The sequence below is a fragment of the Pocillopora verrucosa genome, chromosome 12 (genome assembly GCF_036669915.1).
Source record: "Pocillopora verrucosa isolate sample1 chromosome 12, ASM3666991v2, whole genome shotgun sequence".
NCBI classification, from domain to species: Eukaryota; Metazoa; Cnidaria; class Anthozoa; order Scleractinia; family Pocilloporidae; genus Pocillopora; species Pocillopora verrucosa.
Genome location: NC_089323.1, coordinates 5,329,642 through 5,348,130, shown reverse-complemented (window position 1 = coordinate 5,348,130; position 18,489 = coordinate 5,329,642). Strand labels below are relative to the sequence as shown.

At 38.0% G+C, this 18,489-nt stretch overlaps 1 protein-coding gene across 2 annotated transcripts in view; it reads left to right on the top strand.

The window, feature by feature from the left end:
- Positions 1-18,489, top strand: part of LOC131769552 (AP-3 complex subunit delta-1) — a 29,160-nt gene that overhangs the window by 4,373 nt on the left and 6,298 nt on the right. The window contains exons 7-41 of one of the 2 annotated variants that reach the window (XM_066159028.1): positions 62-125; positions 767-906; positions 1,386-1,459; positions 1,725-1,774; positions 2,311-2,339; positions 2,859-2,907; positions 3,205-3,274; positions 3,449-3,524; positions 3,932-4,001; positions 4,155-4,233; positions 4,376-4,502; positions 4,977-5,080; positions 5,867-6,005; positions 6,639-6,731; positions 7,237-7,288; positions 7,488-7,581; positions 7,796-7,891; positions 8,356-8,404; positions 8,520-8,594; positions 10,257-10,335; positions 11,221-11,280; positions 11,419-11,507; positions 11,857-11,945; positions 12,446-12,530; positions 12,710-12,775; positions 13,176-13,257; positions 13,771-13,931; positions 14,425-14,478; positions 15,341-15,424; positions 15,625-15,822; positions 16,032-16,082; positions 16,478-16,539; positions 17,531-17,606; positions 18,074-18,125; positions 18,391-18,479. In XM_066159028.1, coding sequence (XP_066015125.1) covers positions 62-125; positions 767-906; positions 1,386-1,459; positions 1,725-1,774; positions 2,311-2,339; positions 2,859-2,907; positions 3,205-3,274; positions 3,449-3,524; positions 3,932-4,001; positions 4,155-4,233; positions 4,376-4,502; positions 4,977-5,080; positions 5,867-6,005; positions 6,639-6,731; positions 7,237-7,288; positions 7,488-7,581; positions 7,796-7,891; positions 8,356-8,404; positions 8,520-8,594; positions 10,257-10,335; positions 11,221-11,280; positions 11,419-11,507; positions 11,857-11,945; positions 12,446-12,530; positions 12,710-12,775; positions 13,176-13,257; positions 13,771-13,931; positions 14,425-14,478; positions 15,341-15,424; positions 15,625-15,822; positions 16,032-16,082; positions 16,478-16,539; positions 17,531-17,606; positions 18,074-18,125; positions 18,391-18,479 — 2,907 coding nt within the window. Of the gene's footprint in view, positions 1-61; positions 126-766; positions 907-1,385; positions 1,460-1,724; positions 1,775-2,310; positions 2,340-2,858; positions 2,908-3,204; positions 3,275-3,448; positions 3,525-3,931; positions 4,002-4,154; positions 4,234-4,375; positions 4,503-4,976; positions 5,081-5,866; positions 6,006-6,638; positions 6,732-7,236; positions 7,289-7,487; positions 7,582-7,795; positions 7,892-8,355; positions 8,405-8,519; positions 8,595-10,256; positions 10,336-11,220; positions 11,281-11,418; positions 11,508-11,856; positions 11,946-12,445; positions 12,531-12,709; positions 12,776-13,175; positions 13,258-13,764; positions 13,932-14,424; positions 14,479-15,340; positions 15,425-15,624; positions 15,823-16,031; positions 16,083-16,477; positions 16,540-17,530; positions 17,607-18,073; positions 18,126-18,390; positions 18,480-18,489 lie in introns of both variants that reach the window. The other variant, XM_059085270.2, reaches the window with a different exon arrangement.

Sequence of the window (18,489 nt, the reverse complement as noted above, 5' to 3'; positions counted from 1 at the left end):
GTTAAGTCTGCTTTACTTCTGCGAGAGAATGTAATATTATTTTCACAAATGTCAAATCTAGTTTCCTGAAGCCCTAAGACCAGCCTTCCCAAGATTAAAGGAAAAGCTTGAAGATGGAGAACCTGGTGAGTTGTTACTATATGTAATAACCATAGTGAAAGTAAATTATAATAATGCATAAGTTAAAAACGGGAAACTATAAATTACTTGTCAAAAGTCTTGCAATGATTTTATGAGCAGATGGTAACTGAGTCAAATCAAAGAGTTGAGAGAAGCTGTGCAATGATGGTCTTGTTTTAGACAAGGACCTTCCTGGCATCAAAATGAACATCTTATCATCTGTATCAGTTTTGGGAAGAAAATGGTAATAAATAACCATTGCTGATCAACAATCAAGGATTATTTTTGCGCAACTAAGCTTCAACACAATCCAAAATCGCTTTTATTTGGTTTTGCTTCAGTCTTCAAACATACTGTATAATTAGGTTTTGATTTATTGGCAAAAAAATACTGCGATTCATGACTGAATTGGACAGATGTCACATGAAATCTTATGACTTTGTTTTAGTGCTTCATTTTCATTGGCTGATAAAAATATGTCAATGCAACTATAAAATTATATTATTCATGATAAGTCATGTTGATGAGAGCCAATCAAATGGCAAGAATCCTAGGTCAGTGATTTCATGGTGGATGTTACAGCACTGAATGGAAGTTAACAATCAATAACCTTAATTTTGCACTATTCATCTTGTCTTGATTACAGGTGTACAGTCAGCTGCTGTGAATGTGATTTGTGAACTGGCTCGGAAAAACCCCAAGAACTACCTATCACTGGCTCCTTTGTTCTTCAAACTCATGACAAGCTCCACTAACAACTGGATGTTAATCAAGATCATCAAACTGGTGAGTAAAACCCAGAAAAATATATTATTTTGCAAATGTTTTCCTTTTTTTATTGATTTCAAGGCAAAGTCAGAATTTTTTTACTACATGAGACGTCAGTAGTTTTTGATGGCTTTGACCATTTCACTTCCAGGATCTGATTCCTAAATTCCCCCTCCTTTCTTCTATATATTTCTCAATAACTAAATTAGGAGAATCTGGTCCTTTATCAAGTTAACATCCTCAAGCGAATAAGGTTACTTCAAGGATCAGATTCCTAATTCTCTCCCCCCTTGCCACTAAATGTTATTTGTAAAGAAGCTAGAATAATCTGTTGTTTTATCATGATAACATCCCCAAGGTCTATTTGTTCTCATTATCTAGTTGATGTATTGTTTTTGTGCGAAGAAGGTACAAATTTATCATTCCCTGGAGATAAAAAGGTGCCCCTGTTTTTGATTAAAACATTGGTTATCTTCCACATTTTTCCTTTTTTGTAGTTTGGTGCTCTTTGTCCTCTGGAACCAAGATTGGGAAAGAAATTACTGGAACCTTTAACAAACCTTATCCACAGGTACATTTGAAACCTCACCTTACATAACTTTTTTTTCCTAGTTTTTTTCCTTTGTAACTTTTTTCATGCAATTGAGTTTGCTGACTGTGGAGTTCGCAGCTGTAACCACCAAAAAGGCTGTACTAGTCCTACAAAAAGCTTTCATGAACTTCAGTAAGAAGCCTTGTAAGTGTCAGTGGACATCCAGATATGGCCTTTTCAATGAAGACAGCCTAATATCAGATATCACTGTTATTAGTCAATAATTTTCGACTTTCCCTTGCAGCACTTCTGCCATGTCGCTACTCTATGAATGTATTAATACTGTCATATCAGGTGAGCCTTAGATTATGAGTGGGTTATTTCCATGATATATATGCAAAAAAATACATGTACCTAGCTACATTACATTCTGTTTGTTTCTAAATAATACTTTGAAGAATTTCTATTTTAAGTGAAAGATGATTTTATTGAGTGAAGGATACAGCAGTACTCAGAGAATATGGAACTCCAAGCACTCTCAATAGAAGTCAAAACCTAAGACCATCTGATTAGTACTTTGGACACTTACCTGTAACCTTTGACCTAAGGGAAACTCATAGTAGACTAGGCCATTTAGCTGGGTCTATGGTAAAAAAAACTCATTGGCGTGCATACTGCTAAGATAGGAATGTCAACAAGTAATGTTTCTCCGCAAGGATGATGTAAATAAAAATGGTACATTTTTAGCCTGGTAATTGCTAAGTGAAAGATGACATTATTCAGTCAATAACACAGACATACTTGGTAAAAAAGAGAGCTCCTAGTAGCCTGAACTAAAATGTACAGGTACCTTATTTACTCAATATCTTATCAATACTTTTTACTTTCAGGATTACCACAACACAATGCTTCCATTCAGGTTGGCTATTCATCAAATCTTTATTTAGTAGATAAGTGTTTTATCTTGTGGCTATGGATTTAATTGAGTCTTAACCCTTTACCTCCCAAGATCTGATTGTTAATTCTCCCTTAAAGCTGCTACATATTTCTGCAAAAATTAGTCACAAGACATTCATGTTTGTGTTAGATAAGTATACCTATAAAATTTTTACTTGATAAGTTTGAGTATTTTCATTACCTGGTGGCCTCATTACCATGTTGATAATGTATGGATATCATAGGGATAAGCTACATTTTAATAAATTCTGGGAGGTAGAGGGGCATAATAAAAGAGAATAAGCCTTAATATTGCAACTGTAATCGATGTAAATGAGTTATTTAACTGGAGGTACATCTCCAATCATAGATGGTGGGGAGTGTACTTTTTTTTTATTACCCATGTACTCTCCATTCCTGAGTTGTTGTAAGTAGTTTTCTGCAGATGGTGAATTCTGCTTGTGCCAAAGTATGTAACAATTTGGATTTTGTTTTTCTTCAGTTATGTGTAAGCAAGTTGCGGATCTTGATTGAAGATTCTGACCAGAACTGTAAGTAAACAAGCAGCCTCATTAGAATAATGGATCAATATCAGTATAAGAGGAACTGCAAACCTACCCCTCCCCTAAGGTAACAACAGTCAAATCAGTCAAATCTGAGGGTTGATTTTAGGCTAGGGGAGGGGTGGGTGCATAGTTGCTCTGATAGTGACATTGATCCAAAATAATCGTGCACTTTGTTGAAATGCATCTGATGTCAATTAATTTGCATTTTATTCAATATTTTCAGCACCTTAGCTACGTTTGCCAAGTGGCCTCTAGTTACTAACGTTTCTATTCTGTTGACAGTGAAATATCTTGGGTTACTTGCCATGTCAAAGATTTTGACAGTAAATGCAAAAGCTGTACAAGTACACAAGTGAGTTTTAAGAATTATTGGATCCCATTGTCCCAGAGTGTTGGGTCTAGAATAAAAGGCTGGAATAAAAGGCCAAAATGAAATGCTTCAAATGAATTTTTTCCAATCAGCCTGGTGAGGAGAATACAACTGCATTCTGATTATATGCTTTTCTCATTTATTTATTTTGTTTAGAGACATTGTTCTCCAGTGTCTAGATGACAAGGATGAGTCTATTAGACTCAGGGCTCTGGACCTTATCGTGGGAATGGTAAGGAGTTAATGATAATTGAAGATTTTTTGGAAATTTTACACTCTTACAGACAGAGTGGAAAAGCCAAAGCAGAAATCTTTGGCTTTGACTCATAACCAAGATGTAATTTCTCCTTGTTGTATTAAAACAAATTCAAAACAGGAAGTCACACTTAAGTCATAGCAGGGAGTTAACCCTTAAACTCCCATGAGTGACCAAGACAGAATTTCTCCTTACAATATCAATACAATATCAACCAGATAAGTGATGAGAATATTTAGAAAATATCAATTTGGGGATAATTAGTTAGTCCAATACTAAATTCTCTGAACTAACATTGTAAGAATTTTATGGTTGACTGTAAGGAGAATTGCAAATGTAATCTGGGAGTTAAAGGGTTAAAGCATTAAATGTTATTTATTCAGGTTTCAAAGAAGAACATTATGGATATTATCAAGAAATTAATGGTGCAGATTGACAAGGCTGACAGCCAAAGTGAGTCTTTATAGTTCTCTTTACAAAATACTACATTTCTCATCATTATTCAGGTTTTGGGTGATACTCTGTGTTTGCCAGATTCTTCAATGACTTTTGTCTGCATTGTCAACCTTGTCTGATTTTGTTGCTGTGGCTGTTTTTGATTTACAGCTTACTGTGATGAAATTCTATCCAAGATTATACAGATTTGCAGTATGAATGACTATCATTATGTTACAAACTTTGAATGGTAAATATTGTGTTTTTCTCTTTATATTTTAGTAATTAACAATGATAATTGAGATATTTATTACAATATTTTTGATCTTCAAACTCATTATTAAATACTTTTAAATAGCATAGTACTGATTGGGTCTTCTCACTGTTTGTAGGTACATTGATGTACTGATTCAATTAACAAGGGTGGAAGGGACAAGACTTGGTAAACAGCTGGCTTCACAGATGATGGATGTCACCATAAGAGTCAAGGCAATTCGTCCCTATGGTGTGCAGTGCTTGGTGAGTTTTATCTGCAAAATCAGCATGTAATGGTTACTGTTTACCTTCATTGATTCTGGGGTCATGAATTCATAAGTTTAAGCACTGTCTAGGGAATGTTTCCTCCATTAAATAAAGTCTGCTTAGTTACTTTTAATTTAAATAAATTTGCTCTGATTCTTTTCAACTGATTAATAAGTTATATTCCTATATATCATCCAAAGGGTTTGGTTTACCTTTTACAGATTGCTAGATGCATCTCCTTTATTTGGAAAATCCTGTGAAAAATCATTGTCAATTCCATATTGAGTTCCCTTTACATTCAGCAAATTCCAGATAAACACAAAAAGATTCACTATGATTATATCATTTCATCTTGATAAGCAGATAAGGCAAAATTTCAACCTTTTTTTAATCAGGGTCTTTTACCACATTCCTTGTAGCTCAGTGCAATAGTATTTTCTCAAAAATGTTTGAATTGTCCAATTTTTTCAGTCTCTATTATTGGACAACAATGAATTACTCTCAGGACAAATGGAAAAGAACAGGGTTTGTGAAGTTCTTTATGCTGCTGCTTGGATCTCTGGAGAGTTCTCAGAGTAAGTTTAGCTTCTGAAGTTATGAATATCATTTATACTGACTCAGCATTAGATCAGTATGAGAGGATATTAACTAATTTACCAAGTTTTGGTGGTGATCTCCTTGAAAAGACCAGAGTAGAATTAGGCTAAAAATTTAGACGTCTTGATTGGAGAAGGTTGGTCATGAACCCTTTACAAAGTAACATCAGTTTGCATATTCTCCATACTGTTCTCAACATATTTCCTAAGGGTGCTGACAAGGAGAATTTGTTTAACAATCAATAGCTTCTTTAGTTGATGACCATTTCCTGTATTATCATGACCTTAATGTTTGACTCAGGGGTGATATTTTTGGATAAATAAGATGCTAGTCACTCTTAGGGGTTAAGGGGTTGAAGGATTTTGTTTACTGCCAAATAATAATAAATAAATAAATAATACATAATTTACGATTGTTACTAAATAAGTTCACCAAACTCTTTCTGGTTTTCTTAGTCAGTAACAACTGTATTTAAAGCTTACTGTAGATGTAACAGTAGATTTGTTGACGCCATTTTATGTGATTAGAAAAATTATTTTCCAACCATGCAGACATCATGTTGGGATATGAAGAATATTTTACCAACTTTGTTTCCCTGTTGTTACTCTAATTTACAGTTTATTTATAGCTTTGATACTTTGCTGTTGGAAAGGAAAAACTGAGTCTATAACTTGCCCTGTATGGCCCTTGATATGAGTCCATAACAGTTACATGCTAGAGTATATGAAGTATTGATGTGTTGTTTTATTTCTTTGTGATATCAGACACTTACCAGACATTCATAGTACACTTGAAGCAATGCTACAAACCAAAGTGACCTCCCTCCCTGGACACATCCAAGCAGTCTATGTCCAGAACATTGCTAAGTTGTATGCTAAACTTCTTGCCAGTGAAGCAGAGGAGGTATGTGATTTGATTTTAGTGAAATCCTTTTTCACTTTAATGATTGACCAAATAAGATTTTCCTTTTTCTGTTTTTATGTTTTCAAGCTGTCTGGAGACAAGGAGAATGGAAGATGTCAATTAGAGAATGTTTTTGATTGAACACCAAATTCTTTAAACTAAAATTACAAGGAAGTTATGACAGATAGTACAGAGAATTATAGGGGAAAAGCTAAAAACTTAACACTAGATTGACTTTTTTTTCCTTTTTGCAGAATAGGTAATTAATATCTAAAGAAATTGTTGTGCTGTGTCAGTGCCTATTTGAAAGACTTAGCTGCAAATTGATAAAGATAGATCAATCATTGTAGCAAAGTTTGGAACTGATTTTCAAGTGTTAGCCTTTTTTATGGCAAAGTGGGGAATTGTAGGTTTTGTGTGTGTGTTGCTATTATGGATTGTGGAGAAGGGAATTATGCTAAATTGAAGCAAACAAGTTTGAAGTATTTGAAGCCCTTCCTTTGGGAGCCAACTCCCCAATTTGAATGGTGAGTTTTTGTTTTGAAGTCCTGTAAAGGTGTGGTGTGTTTCTCTATTCTGTGATTGATAAAGCTGATTACTCTTTTACATGAAATGATTTTTTTTGTTTTTAAGGAAGAAGAAGATGAGAAGACATCAGTTGGTGAGATGCTTGTAGAGAGGTTACCTGTTTTTGTACAGAGTGCAGACCTAGAGGTTCAAGAGAGGGTAAGTAGTGTCAGTTTAACCCTTAAGCTCCTTGAAGTAATGAGCATGTAATTTTTCCCTACCATATCCATACATTTTCCAGCAAACAGGTAATGAGAAGACTCAAAATTATTAGAAGTTATTACCTTAATCTAACACCAAATTCTCATAACCAATTTAAAAAATTGAGAGACAGCATTGTGATCCTCAGTTTTTAATTTCAGAGTTTTTGTTCAGGGCAGGGTAAGGAGAGTGAGGAATGTCGAAGCTCCAGATGTGTGTGTGGTGGGGGGGCCACCAGAGAATCTTGAAGCTTTAGACAGGGGTGTGCTGGAGAAGATGGCTTTTTGATCTCTAGACAAGGGTTTATAGGAAACTTGAAACTTCAGATGGAGAGCTTATTTCAGAGGGAGACACATCAGAGAGGGGCAGCCAATGGAGAAGTTTACCCGAAAATAGTTTTAGCAGTCATTGTAATGTTGTTTATTTAATAGGGTTTGGTCTTTTTTTTTTTTTTTCGTTTTAGGCCAGCTGTATTTTGCAGCTCATTAAGTATGTCCTTAAGCTGCAAGGAAAAGGTGAGCCTGTTATTTAACCTTTTTTTTTTTTTTTTTTTTTTCATTCTTACTATTATTTGATTTATTTTTTTATTTTTTTATCACAAAGTTATTGTATGCCTGAGAGTAGTAAACGATGATAATGCCCTTCATTTGCTTTATGGAGTAAGGAGAACATCAAGGTGGAACACTGACCTTGTTGTGTGTGTTTATTTATCAGGTGTTGCTTGCACCGACGAGGTATCATCATTGTTTCGTGGTGAGCTGAATCCAGTCGCTGCCAAAGCACAGAAGAAGGTGCAGATTCCCGAAGGGTAGGTTGACACTTTCTTTTATTGTTATCAGTTCCTGTTAGTTATCTCCTTTTAACGATATTGTCCTAATTAATCCAACTATTGTTTCTCCAATGTCTTCATTCAAAGCAACTCACTTGTCTAACTAGATGAAATTGATGGTCAAAAAGTGATGTGAATTTTGCAGTGATTGAGTCAAGAAATTAGTTCCTTATATCTGGTGCTTTTTTTTTAGGCTTGACCTTGATAAATGGATTAACGACCCTCCATCAGAAAGCTCAGAAGAGGAAGAGGAGATCGATACAATATTTGACACACCAAATGAACACAAGTATGACTTAAACTTCAAATTCTCCATCATCAGACAACTTTATAAGATGAAAGTCTTTTCGGGATCTAAGCTCATCTTGGTCTAAAGTCACCGTTTGGTGCCGGAGTTAAAATAATACAAAAAGGGTCCTCAGAAATAAAATTGGTCTCCAGAATAAGAAAAAAAGACTGAATTTTTCATGTAACACAAATACAAAATTTCGTCTGTCTTGACTTTCTCGTACAATTTGGTCTAAATAGGCACTTGTAAATTTTTCAAAGACTACAAACGGCACGAGCCTTACGGGCTCGTGTAATTTTGTTGTCTTTGAAAAATTCAGTCGTACTTATGAATACCACATTGCGCTCGAGTTCTCGTCATCGCCTATAGTACGCAACATAGCTGGAATTCATTTTTGGTAATCCAGGCGACCTCTCAAACCCCTGTTTCTGTTAACCTTAAACAAATGTTTTGGACATTTTTAGAGAACTGCGGCAAAAGTATGTATCGGATGATGAGGAGGAAATGCAAAAGGTAATTTTTTTTTCTTTTTCTTACTTTGCAGTATACTTTGTTTTGAATTTTTTTCCTTTTCATGCTACATATGACGTTGGTGCCATCCTGATGCCAGTTCTGTTGTATTTTTCAGAGACGTGAACAGAGGAAACAGGAACAAATGAGTAATCCTCATTATCTGAAGATGTCATCACGGGAGGAGAGGAAGGTAAAATTAAATGGATATCAATGTTATGTGTTCTTGTACTAGTTTAAAAGCCAACAGATCAGTTTGTCTGACTCTTCAAAGTGGTTTGATATTCGATGACTTCATCATGGTGCGTGTCATCATTATCGTGGTCTGCTTGGGTCTCGTTGTGCTAGAACGTGCACCATTCACTTCTATTCATTGTAAATTAATTTGGTTTTATCAAATGAGTTGCTTTAGAAACCCTTAACGGTGGCTAATGTACCCAAGGGAGGTTGAGGAAACCTCGACGGCAACGGCAATGAACAAAGAGTTAAATGAGCGGAACAATGGTTGTGCACGTGCGTTATAAATCTTTGTAAATTTCCTGGCGTCTTCTGCAAAACAACAACGTGAAATGACTAAACTTTGCGTTGTCTGGAGAACGTGAACGACGACGGCTAATTTTTTTTTTTAATTTTCCATTTTTAATTTAACGCTGTGTTCCATATTCAGTTTCGAATCGTTTTGATAGCGATAAATAAAATTAATGAACTAAGTGTATCGCGAGATTCGTAAGTAAAATATACGTTCATTTTTTAAACGCTGTCGTTTCTCAGACTCTTTCTTAGGGACCTTAAGCAAACCACGACGGCGAGGGCAACGAGGACATGGAAAAACGAAAGATCTAATTGAAAGAACAATAGCTCAGCACGTGCATTTTAAAACTTTGTCCATTTCTTAGCCGTCCCATGCAAAACAATAGGGACCTTAAGCAGTCACGATGGCAACGCCCAGGAAGACTTCGATTAAAAAAAATAATTTCTGCCTTTAATTAAATTTAAAAAATGGCCGCATGTGTTTACCGTCTCATACGGCACCACACCTCTACTTCAGCATAACGTGATAAGAGAAGCGTTGAGTTCCAAATGGAAATTAAAATAATTTGCCGTCTCGGTTTCGGTTCGCAGACGACGCAAGTTGTGGTGATTTCACGTTGTTGTTTTGCATAGGACGGCAAAGAAATGTACAAAGTTTTCAAACGCACGTGCTAAGCTATTGTTCTGCCAATTAGATCTTTTGTTTTTCCATGTCCTCGTTGCCGTCGCCGTCGTGGTTTGCTTAAGGTCCCTAATAACGTGAAATCACCACAGTTTGCGTCGTCTGCGAACCGAAACCGCGACGGCAAATTATTTTAATTTCCATTTGGAACTCGACGCTTCTTTTATACGTTATGCTGAAGTTGAGGTGAAGCGCCGTATGAGACGGTAAACAAATGCAGCCCTTTTTGAAATTCTAATTAAGGCAGAAATTCATTTTTTAATCGAAGTCTTCCTTGGCGTTGCCGTCCTGACTGCTCAAGGTCCCTATCATCAAGGAGTGGGAATGGGGATAGAGCAGTGGTGAGAGCGCTCGCCTCGCACTGATGTAGCCCAGGTTCGATTCCAGACCAGGGTCCCGTTTGTCGAAAGTCGTGGTAACTTATCGGGCCCGAAACCATATTTGGAAGTCAAATTTCAAAGAATAGGAAAGCAAGCCTTTCTGTTTCTTCGGCTTATAATTTTATTTTTCAGCAAATTGTTTGAGTTTCGCCTTACGGCCCCTTTTTGGGGGCACAGCCGCTTATCACGTCATCGTCAGCTGTTCATAGTGAAAGTTAATAATATTAAAAACCCCTGCTTACCCATAATTCTTTTTGCTTAGGCTAAAAAGAAAGAAATGGCAGTAGATGATATCCCGGTCGCCAACCTTGACTTACCTGTGTCACTCAAGGTGTCAGGAGGTAGGATTCTTTGCTTACAAACATGAAATGAATAGAGCAAACATGAAAATAAAATCTTGAATAGTAAAAAGCCCAAGAAATCGTAAGATGTAACTCCTTTACAAGGTTTTCGGGATTTTTACTGAGATTATGAACAGCTCTTCAAACAGGATCCATAATACAAATTACACCTAGCCTCCAGAGCAGGTGTGAATTTGACGAGCGAGTGCCCAGTACTTTCTCGGTGAAAATTATGGCGGCCATCTTAGATTCTTACTGCAGTGGAAGCTTGGGGGGAGAAAGAAATTTGTACCAAGGGGATAAGGGATGGTCAAAAGGAAAGAGAGGGAGGGGGTTGGTGGGTGGGTCTTTTCCCGCCTCCTTCCTCACTGTTCTCTCTAACTCTCAATCAAATATGGCCGGCCGGGTGAACGATCGCGAGCCTGTAACGGTAACGCGTCCCAATAAGACGGCTGAGCTGCAGGTTAACCCTTTACAACCTAACATCAGTATGCATATTCTCTATACTGTTCTCTACACGTTTCCTTAATTGCTGACAAAGAGAATTTGTTTAGCAATCAAGAGCTTCTTTCATTGGTGATCATTTCCTTTATTCTCGTGACCTTAAAGTGTGACTGTGGGTGATATTGTAAGGAGAAATTAGATGTAAATCACTCTTAAGAGTTAAAGGGTTAAATCAAACCTAAAATATCTCTTCAAATTCTGAAGTGTCAATCGCTTGACATGAAGTTAGAAGTGACTTAACTCTCACAAAATGGTTTATAAAGGAACTGGTCTCCATCTACCACTGATAAAGTCTTTTTTTTTCTGCATTCCCTTGATTTAACCTCAAAGTGAATTTCCTCCTTCTTTGCCTTCACTTACTTGAAATGTGTTGTCGGTTAGGTATGGCACTTGACAAGAAATACGCATCTGCTAAGAAGTCAAAGAAGAAAAGAAAGAAAGGTTTGTATTTTTGTTGTTGATTTTCTTCTTGTGGGCTCCGGCGGAGAAATGCAACGCAACTCGCAAAATATTCGCGCGTACTACATGTAAAACCATCAAATAAAGGGTATTTATTTCTCTCTGTTATTCTGTTATCAGGTCGCAAAGGAAGTAGGGCAGATGAAGAAGAACCAGACCTTGGCATCTCGTATGAAGTACTCCCAGCCGGGGCTGGTGAATTACCTGAAGTAAGATTTTTGTTTTCAAATGTGTGCCAATTTATTATTTTGAATCAGCTAAATTACACTTTAACAAAGTCTCACTTTTGTAATGGATTGATCTTCGAGTTCTTTGAGTTTTTTGGCTTTGCTGCCATGGTTTCCCCTCTCTTCTCCTTTTGCCCCACCCTACCGTACCAAGCCCTCTTTTCGCTCCTTTCACTGACCTATTCAATGTCGGTTTCTAAAATGCAGGCTTTTGACCCGGTGAGGGGGATTCTAGGCTGTGGGGGGATATTCTACCCAATGCACCAGGAACCCATTTTCTATTTAAGCTAAGCTGCTAGCTAACGTTACAGTGTGTTTTTTTTTCGGTTAGGGAGCTGATGATTCAGATCACGAAGATAAAGGGAATGACGAGGCTCCTGCAAGTGACCCCCACAAACTGTTGGATGTCGACCTCAGCAAGTATGTCGGTCCCTGTCACTTATGATTCTACTGTTGTAACCCTTTGACCCGTAGGAGTGATTCGCGTCTCATTTCTCCGTACAATATCACCCCTGAATCAAACATTTAGGCCACAAGAATAAAGGAAATGATCACCAAATTTTGATTGATGAACAAATTCTCCTTGTCAGCACCTTGGAAAATGTATAGAGAACAGTATGGAGAAAAAGCATACCGATGTTGGGGTGTAAAGGGTGAAAGAAATGCATAAGTACGTGCATGGACGCGTTGATCGAGATTAACAAGCAGTACTAAATACTCTTCCAGTTTAGTCACTTACGCATGATTCGAACACAAACGTGTTATGTTCCAAACACCTACTGTTGGCCTCACTTTATTTTCGTTTTTATTTATATATATATTTATTATAATCGCACAATTAAGTGTCGCGAATTTTTTTTAGAGGATTACAAAGACAAAACAAAAATTTAAAAATGCTTTTATTTCCAATTTATCTGTAGACCTCTTGAAGCACATGAAGCACTGCCCGTTCGTCAACACCGAGTTGTATTAGAATCACAGGCGGTTGATGGTGAAGAGAATGAGGTCAGAAGTGAAACTTAGTTGTAATGGTCCACCATAACCTATCTAGGCAAGCTAGGCAATTACACCTTTTACATGATTTTGACTTACTCTACTTTCACGGGAGAGAAATCAAAGCAAACAGTCAGGGTACTGGGATTCGACAGAGTAACCTTGGGCTAATGACATATTTTCAACTTTAGGAAACCCCCAAGAAGCATGGTAAGGATAAGAAACACAGACACAGAAGGGATAGTGAAGGAAAAAAGGTTTGTCAGCGGCATATGGTTGTTAATATCTATTTGCAAAAGGATGAATCCATGATGATTATTAATTCTGTGAAAATGTCTTTGTTATTTTTTTGTTGTGGTTGTTGTTGTTTATTTTGTTCCTTTGTTTGTTTGTTGTTTTGTTTTGTTTCGTTTTGTTTTTTCAAGTAAACGCGCTTCAAGACACGCGTTTCTCCGCCCGCGGGAAGATTTGAAACGAGTCGAGGAGAGGTTTCTTCGGGGTATAGCACTCTTATTAGTGCTGATAATGAAAGCCTTCTTGTAAGCTATCTACTTGTAGTCATACATGTTTCATAGAATGAGCTCATATTGTACTTTTGAAAATTAAAAGAAATGATTTATTAATGTATTATTAATCTTCCCCCATCTATTGCGTCAGGGTAAACACAAGCATAAGCGGGATAAAGAGGACAAAGATAAAAAGTCAAAACACAAGCATCGACACCATCGTAAGGATGAAGGTACTTTTGTTCAAATTGAACAACTTCACTTAGACAGAACCCTTCAATTACTTCTTCAAATCTTAAATTTGTTGTCTGCTTATAAAGCTGCTCAATTATATTCATGAAGTACCAAGGATTGCGACTGTACGCGGGAGACGCAGTGACTTGGTTCTGAGTGCGATGGACTCTGAATAGAGAGGTCTGGGTTCGAGCCAGGACGGGTCAATGTTTTATGCTCCTACGCAAGATATTTCACTCTCACATTGTATATTTATACCCACGAGTATGAATAGGTACTAGTAGGTTGTTATGGAAGCCTAAAAAAGTGCAGGGATGGGGTGTTGGAACGGGAGATAGGAACCTTGACAAGTCTTGTAATGGATTTGTAGCGTCTGGCTCATAAGCAGATTTCACCTCTGTGGCGTATCGTTATGTCAATGTCTGGCCTGATGTAATAGTACTTAACTAACAAATGAGTGATATCGTTTTTGGAGAATTAATTCTACGATTTCTCTTTCCACTGAGGCACAGAACCTGTTGAGGATAATCTGATGTTTAATGGAGAAGTGGATCACGTTGAATCACCATCACGAGATGATTCTCATCAAGAAAGTGAAACAACAACTCCCTCGAAGGAGATAGCAGAAGTGGAGGACTTTAAACCTTCTGCGGATGAACCTGGTGATCCTCAGGTGTGTACCCTAAACCGACTTAGTGATCTTGTCCACCTGCACATGCTTGCTGTTAACTTTAATCCACGAGCAAGCCCTCAGTGCTAGGGCTGCAGGACGCGCGTATCTCCGCCCGCGGGAAGATTTTAGACGAGTTGATTATCAGCGCCAGAACCGTGGCAGACCTCTCTCGCGGGCTCGCATTGCTTAATGCCTCATACTTTACACCCTAAGATCAGTATGCATATTCTCCATAATGTTTTCTATACATTTCCTAAGGTGCTGACGAGGAGATTTTGCTTCACAATCAAGAGCTCTTGTACCTGTTGATCATTTCCATCATTCCCATGACTTTAATGTTTGATTCAGGGCTGATACTGTAAGGAGAAATTAGATGTTAGTCACTCTTAGGGGCTAAAGGGTTAATGTTGAAACGCTCTTTTCATCTTCTGTAGTAAAAATTTTTTTTTATCTGTGGCATCTTTTAACCTTGGTATCATTTACCTCATGGTAGGATGATATGGATTTCTGGCTTTCCTCAACTCCTCAAAAGAAATCTTCCCCTCAGGTAAGCTGTGGAATTTAAGTAATATTTTTGCCAACCTTAGTGAAGAACGATTATTTGTTAAAATTATTTTTTGTTACCCACTGGTTTGTGGAAAAACTTGATCGACTGAATCAGGATTGACAGATAGCTTAACCGATGGACTGATCGATGTGCAAACGGCCCGACAGACAGACGAACGGGTTGGTTGGCTGGCCGATTGATCAACTGAATAACTTACTGAGCTTTGCTGGTGGACTGACTGATTTACGGATAGACAGACAGACGCACAGTTTGACGAAAGGACTCACTGACTGACTGACTGACTGACACAGACCCATGGACTATCATTCTGTCAGATTGATCAACTCACTGGGTCACTCACTGACCGACTCACTGTTAAGCTGGCTGACTGATTGACTGACTCACCGACTGACAGACGGACTGACGGACACACAGACTGACTCACCGACTGACTGACGGACTGACTGACACACAGACTGACTCACCGACTGACTGACGGACTGACAGACACACAGACTGACTCACCGACTGACAGACGGACTGACTGACACACAGACTGACTCACCGACTGACTGACGGACTGACTGACACACAGACTGACTCACCGACTGACTGACGGACTGACAGACACACAGACTGACTCACCGACTGACTGACGGACTGACTGACACACAGACTGACTCACTGAATTACGGACTGACTGATTGACTCAATGACTAGCTGACTGATAGACTGCCTGACAGACTGACTCACTGACCAGCCGTACTGACACACAGACTTATTAGTTGAATTATTGACTTACTCACTGATTGATTGAAAGATTTAATGGTTTTATTGCTTGATTGACTCATTCTGTCACAAGCCTGCGGAAGTAGCCCCGACGCCCTCACCAGATAGTGCAGCAGAAAAAACAAGAAAAGAAGAGAAATATGCGAGACAATCTGAGGTACAGAGTTTGTATTCTTCATTTTAAATCCATGTCAATCCTCTCCATCCGTGATTTATTTCTTGAGTTTTTGTTACTTGAGCAACAAAGCTAGAGTTGTGATTTTTTTTCATGTAGCATTCTATCTTCAAGGACTTGGTTAGTGTATTCAAAGCTAATACGAAATGTTTTTTCTTCTCTTTCTCTCTCTCTTCCCTTAGAAATCCGAGACTAAAGAATCGAAACGAAAACACCGCAAGGATAAATCGGAGAAGAAAGAGAAGCATGAAAAGGAGAGAAAGAAAGAAAAGAGAAAGGGGAAAACTAGTGAGAAGCCTGATTCACCTGAGACCGCTGCAGCTGAACCAGAGAACCAGTATGAACCAACAATCACAGAGTTGGAGGAAGAGAAGAAGCAGGTAAGATACAAGGTCATCCTCCACCCCCCCCCCCAGCCCTACCCCCACCAAATCAGTGTATGAGACGCCCCCCTCCCACCCCTCCCCCCCCTCCAGCCCTGTATGCGACTCACACATGGACATTCCCCTGTGTGCGTGTAATTTTTCCTCGAGACGTTTTTTGAGTTCAATGTTTTTAGTAAGTTTTCTTATTCATGTTTGTGTTTCAGCCCGTCATCACAACTTACAAAGTTCTTGCCGAAAACGGCTCTCTTAGACTGGTAAGGAAATATATTCAGTTTCTGATATCGTTGGTTTTTTTTTTTGTTTTGTTTTGTTTTTTTTTTTGCATTTACATAAAATTTTTCATACAAGAAAGATTTTCTCGGAAAGTAGCATTACAACCCTTTACACTCTAACACAAGTAAGCATATTCTCCATACAGTTCTCTATACATTTCTTAAGCTGCTGACAAGGAGAATATGTCTAATAATCAAGAGCGTCTCTAGTTGTTGATCATTTCCTTTATTCTCATAACCTTCATGTGTGACACAGGTGTGATATTGTAAGGAGAAGTGAGATGTGTATCACTCTTTGAAGTCAAAGGGATTATTTGAGTACATATGAAGAGGGTGGGTAATATGATTTTGAATTTATGGATTCTTTGTTCTTACAGATGTACGAGACAAGAGTAACCACGCAAAATCGAAACCAAGTAGTAGTGTCCGTAATATTCAGGTGAGTGTTGTCTTGGGATGTAATCCACATTTATCTTCTCCTCAAAAGCGCTGTTCATTGTCTACCGGGCAGGTGATGGGTATAAACGAATTTATCAGCAAGAGGCCGTCAGCGTGATATGTAATGGTAACTGAACTGAGTGGAATTTAATTTGGTCAGGAATCGTATGGGTGATGTCAAAATCGCACGAGTTTGATTTGAAATCACAAGTCTGATTTCAGACCAAAATTGCACGACACAAAGTTCAATCACCATTGTATTGCATCCATCCAAAATTCAATCGCTCAGATGCAGGTTTCTTTCTGTTAGTCTGTACAAATATTTTATTGATCTAGTAGTGAGCTGGTTTGTAGAAAGTTACACAAGTTGTTTTTCATTTTCCTGCAATTAGATTGGCTTCTCTAAACAACCTTTAAAATCTGATTGGTTGTTTTATTTAAGTGAAGCTTCCTCATTGGTTGGGAAAAAGACGCAATTAAGTGCCAAAAAGGTGGAGGGAACTTGCATCCCATCAAGGGTGGTGGTGTTATATTCCTAGTCACTGGGGAAACTGGGATAAGCTTCGGCTGGATTAACCCTTTACACCCTAACATAGATCAGTATGCATATTCTCCATACTGTTCTTAAGACATTTCCTAAGGTGTTGACAAGAGAATTTGTTTACCAATCAAAAGCCTCCTTCGTTGATGATCATTTTCTTTATTCTCATGACCTTAATGTGTGATTCAGGGGTGATATTGTAAGGAGAAATTAGATGTGTGTCTCTGTTTGGGTTGAAAGGGTTAAACGATTGGCTTAAGTACAGACCTTTACTTTGTAGTGGAGCTAAATGGCCCATCCAGCTTAAGCTAATCTCGGTTTCGCTGACATAACACACTTAGAGTACCATATCTTCCACTGAATGGAATGGCAGTTTCTCTTTTGATTACACGTAAAAAAATCGAAAGAACCACACTTTACTTTCTGTTTTTTTCCGAATTCATGTTCACAGTAATTTGTCGGATCGTCACATCAAGTCCATGGAATTTAATGTATTAGATTCACTTAATACTAAGCTGATACGTCCGGTGAGTTACTTTTCAGAGGTCCCTCTCTTGTGTAACCATCCCTTTTTAGCGTTGCTAAATATTAAGCTCTTGAAAGTCAATTTGGCCCTTTAAGATATGTGTTGAAATTATCTGTGCCACAATTCGAGTTTTGTGCATCATAGCACTTAAACACCTTCATAAAATGAGACACTGTTGTTATTTTGGGAGTGTGCCTAGTGGAAGAGCCGTCACCTCTGTTCCACCTGGTTGACACACAATACAATCTAATTACAACTTAACGATCAGAGGTAAAATTTACGATGAAAAAAAGTATTGGCGGGAGTAAAACTTGTTGCACTTTCCTTAGAGAAGCGTTTGCGTTCTTACGAGAACGAATAAATTACTAAACAGTCGTTTCAGAGCTCTGGAGTAAAATGAAACTCTTAGTTAAGATTTCATGGTTATATATGCCAGTGTGTACTGACCGTACTGGCGTTCTGTTACAGATCGGATCTTCGTCACGTGACAGTGTTCCAGTCCCTTTTCACCTTTTGCCAGGTAAATGTTCACTTACACCTGTTGAATGTCTTTTATTTAAGCAACAGACCACACTATCTTTCTGTTACCAGCGTATTAACTTACGCGTGGTGTTGTGAAAACACGAGAAAAGTTTGTAAAGCATGAGTCGGAGGTAAGTCATTTCAAAAAATTCTTCGAGTGTGTTCCTTGGACAGAAACTCTCTGAATAATGGTGTTTCTGTGTCATTGTGATGTATCAGCCAGTTTTGCTTCTTGTTTACACTCAATATTGTTTATCTCATAGAATCGTCAAATGAAGGACAGTTTGCCTTCACCGTAGAGAGCATAGTCATGGTACAGAAACTGCGAGGCACACTCACTTACATGATCAAGGTACTTTATG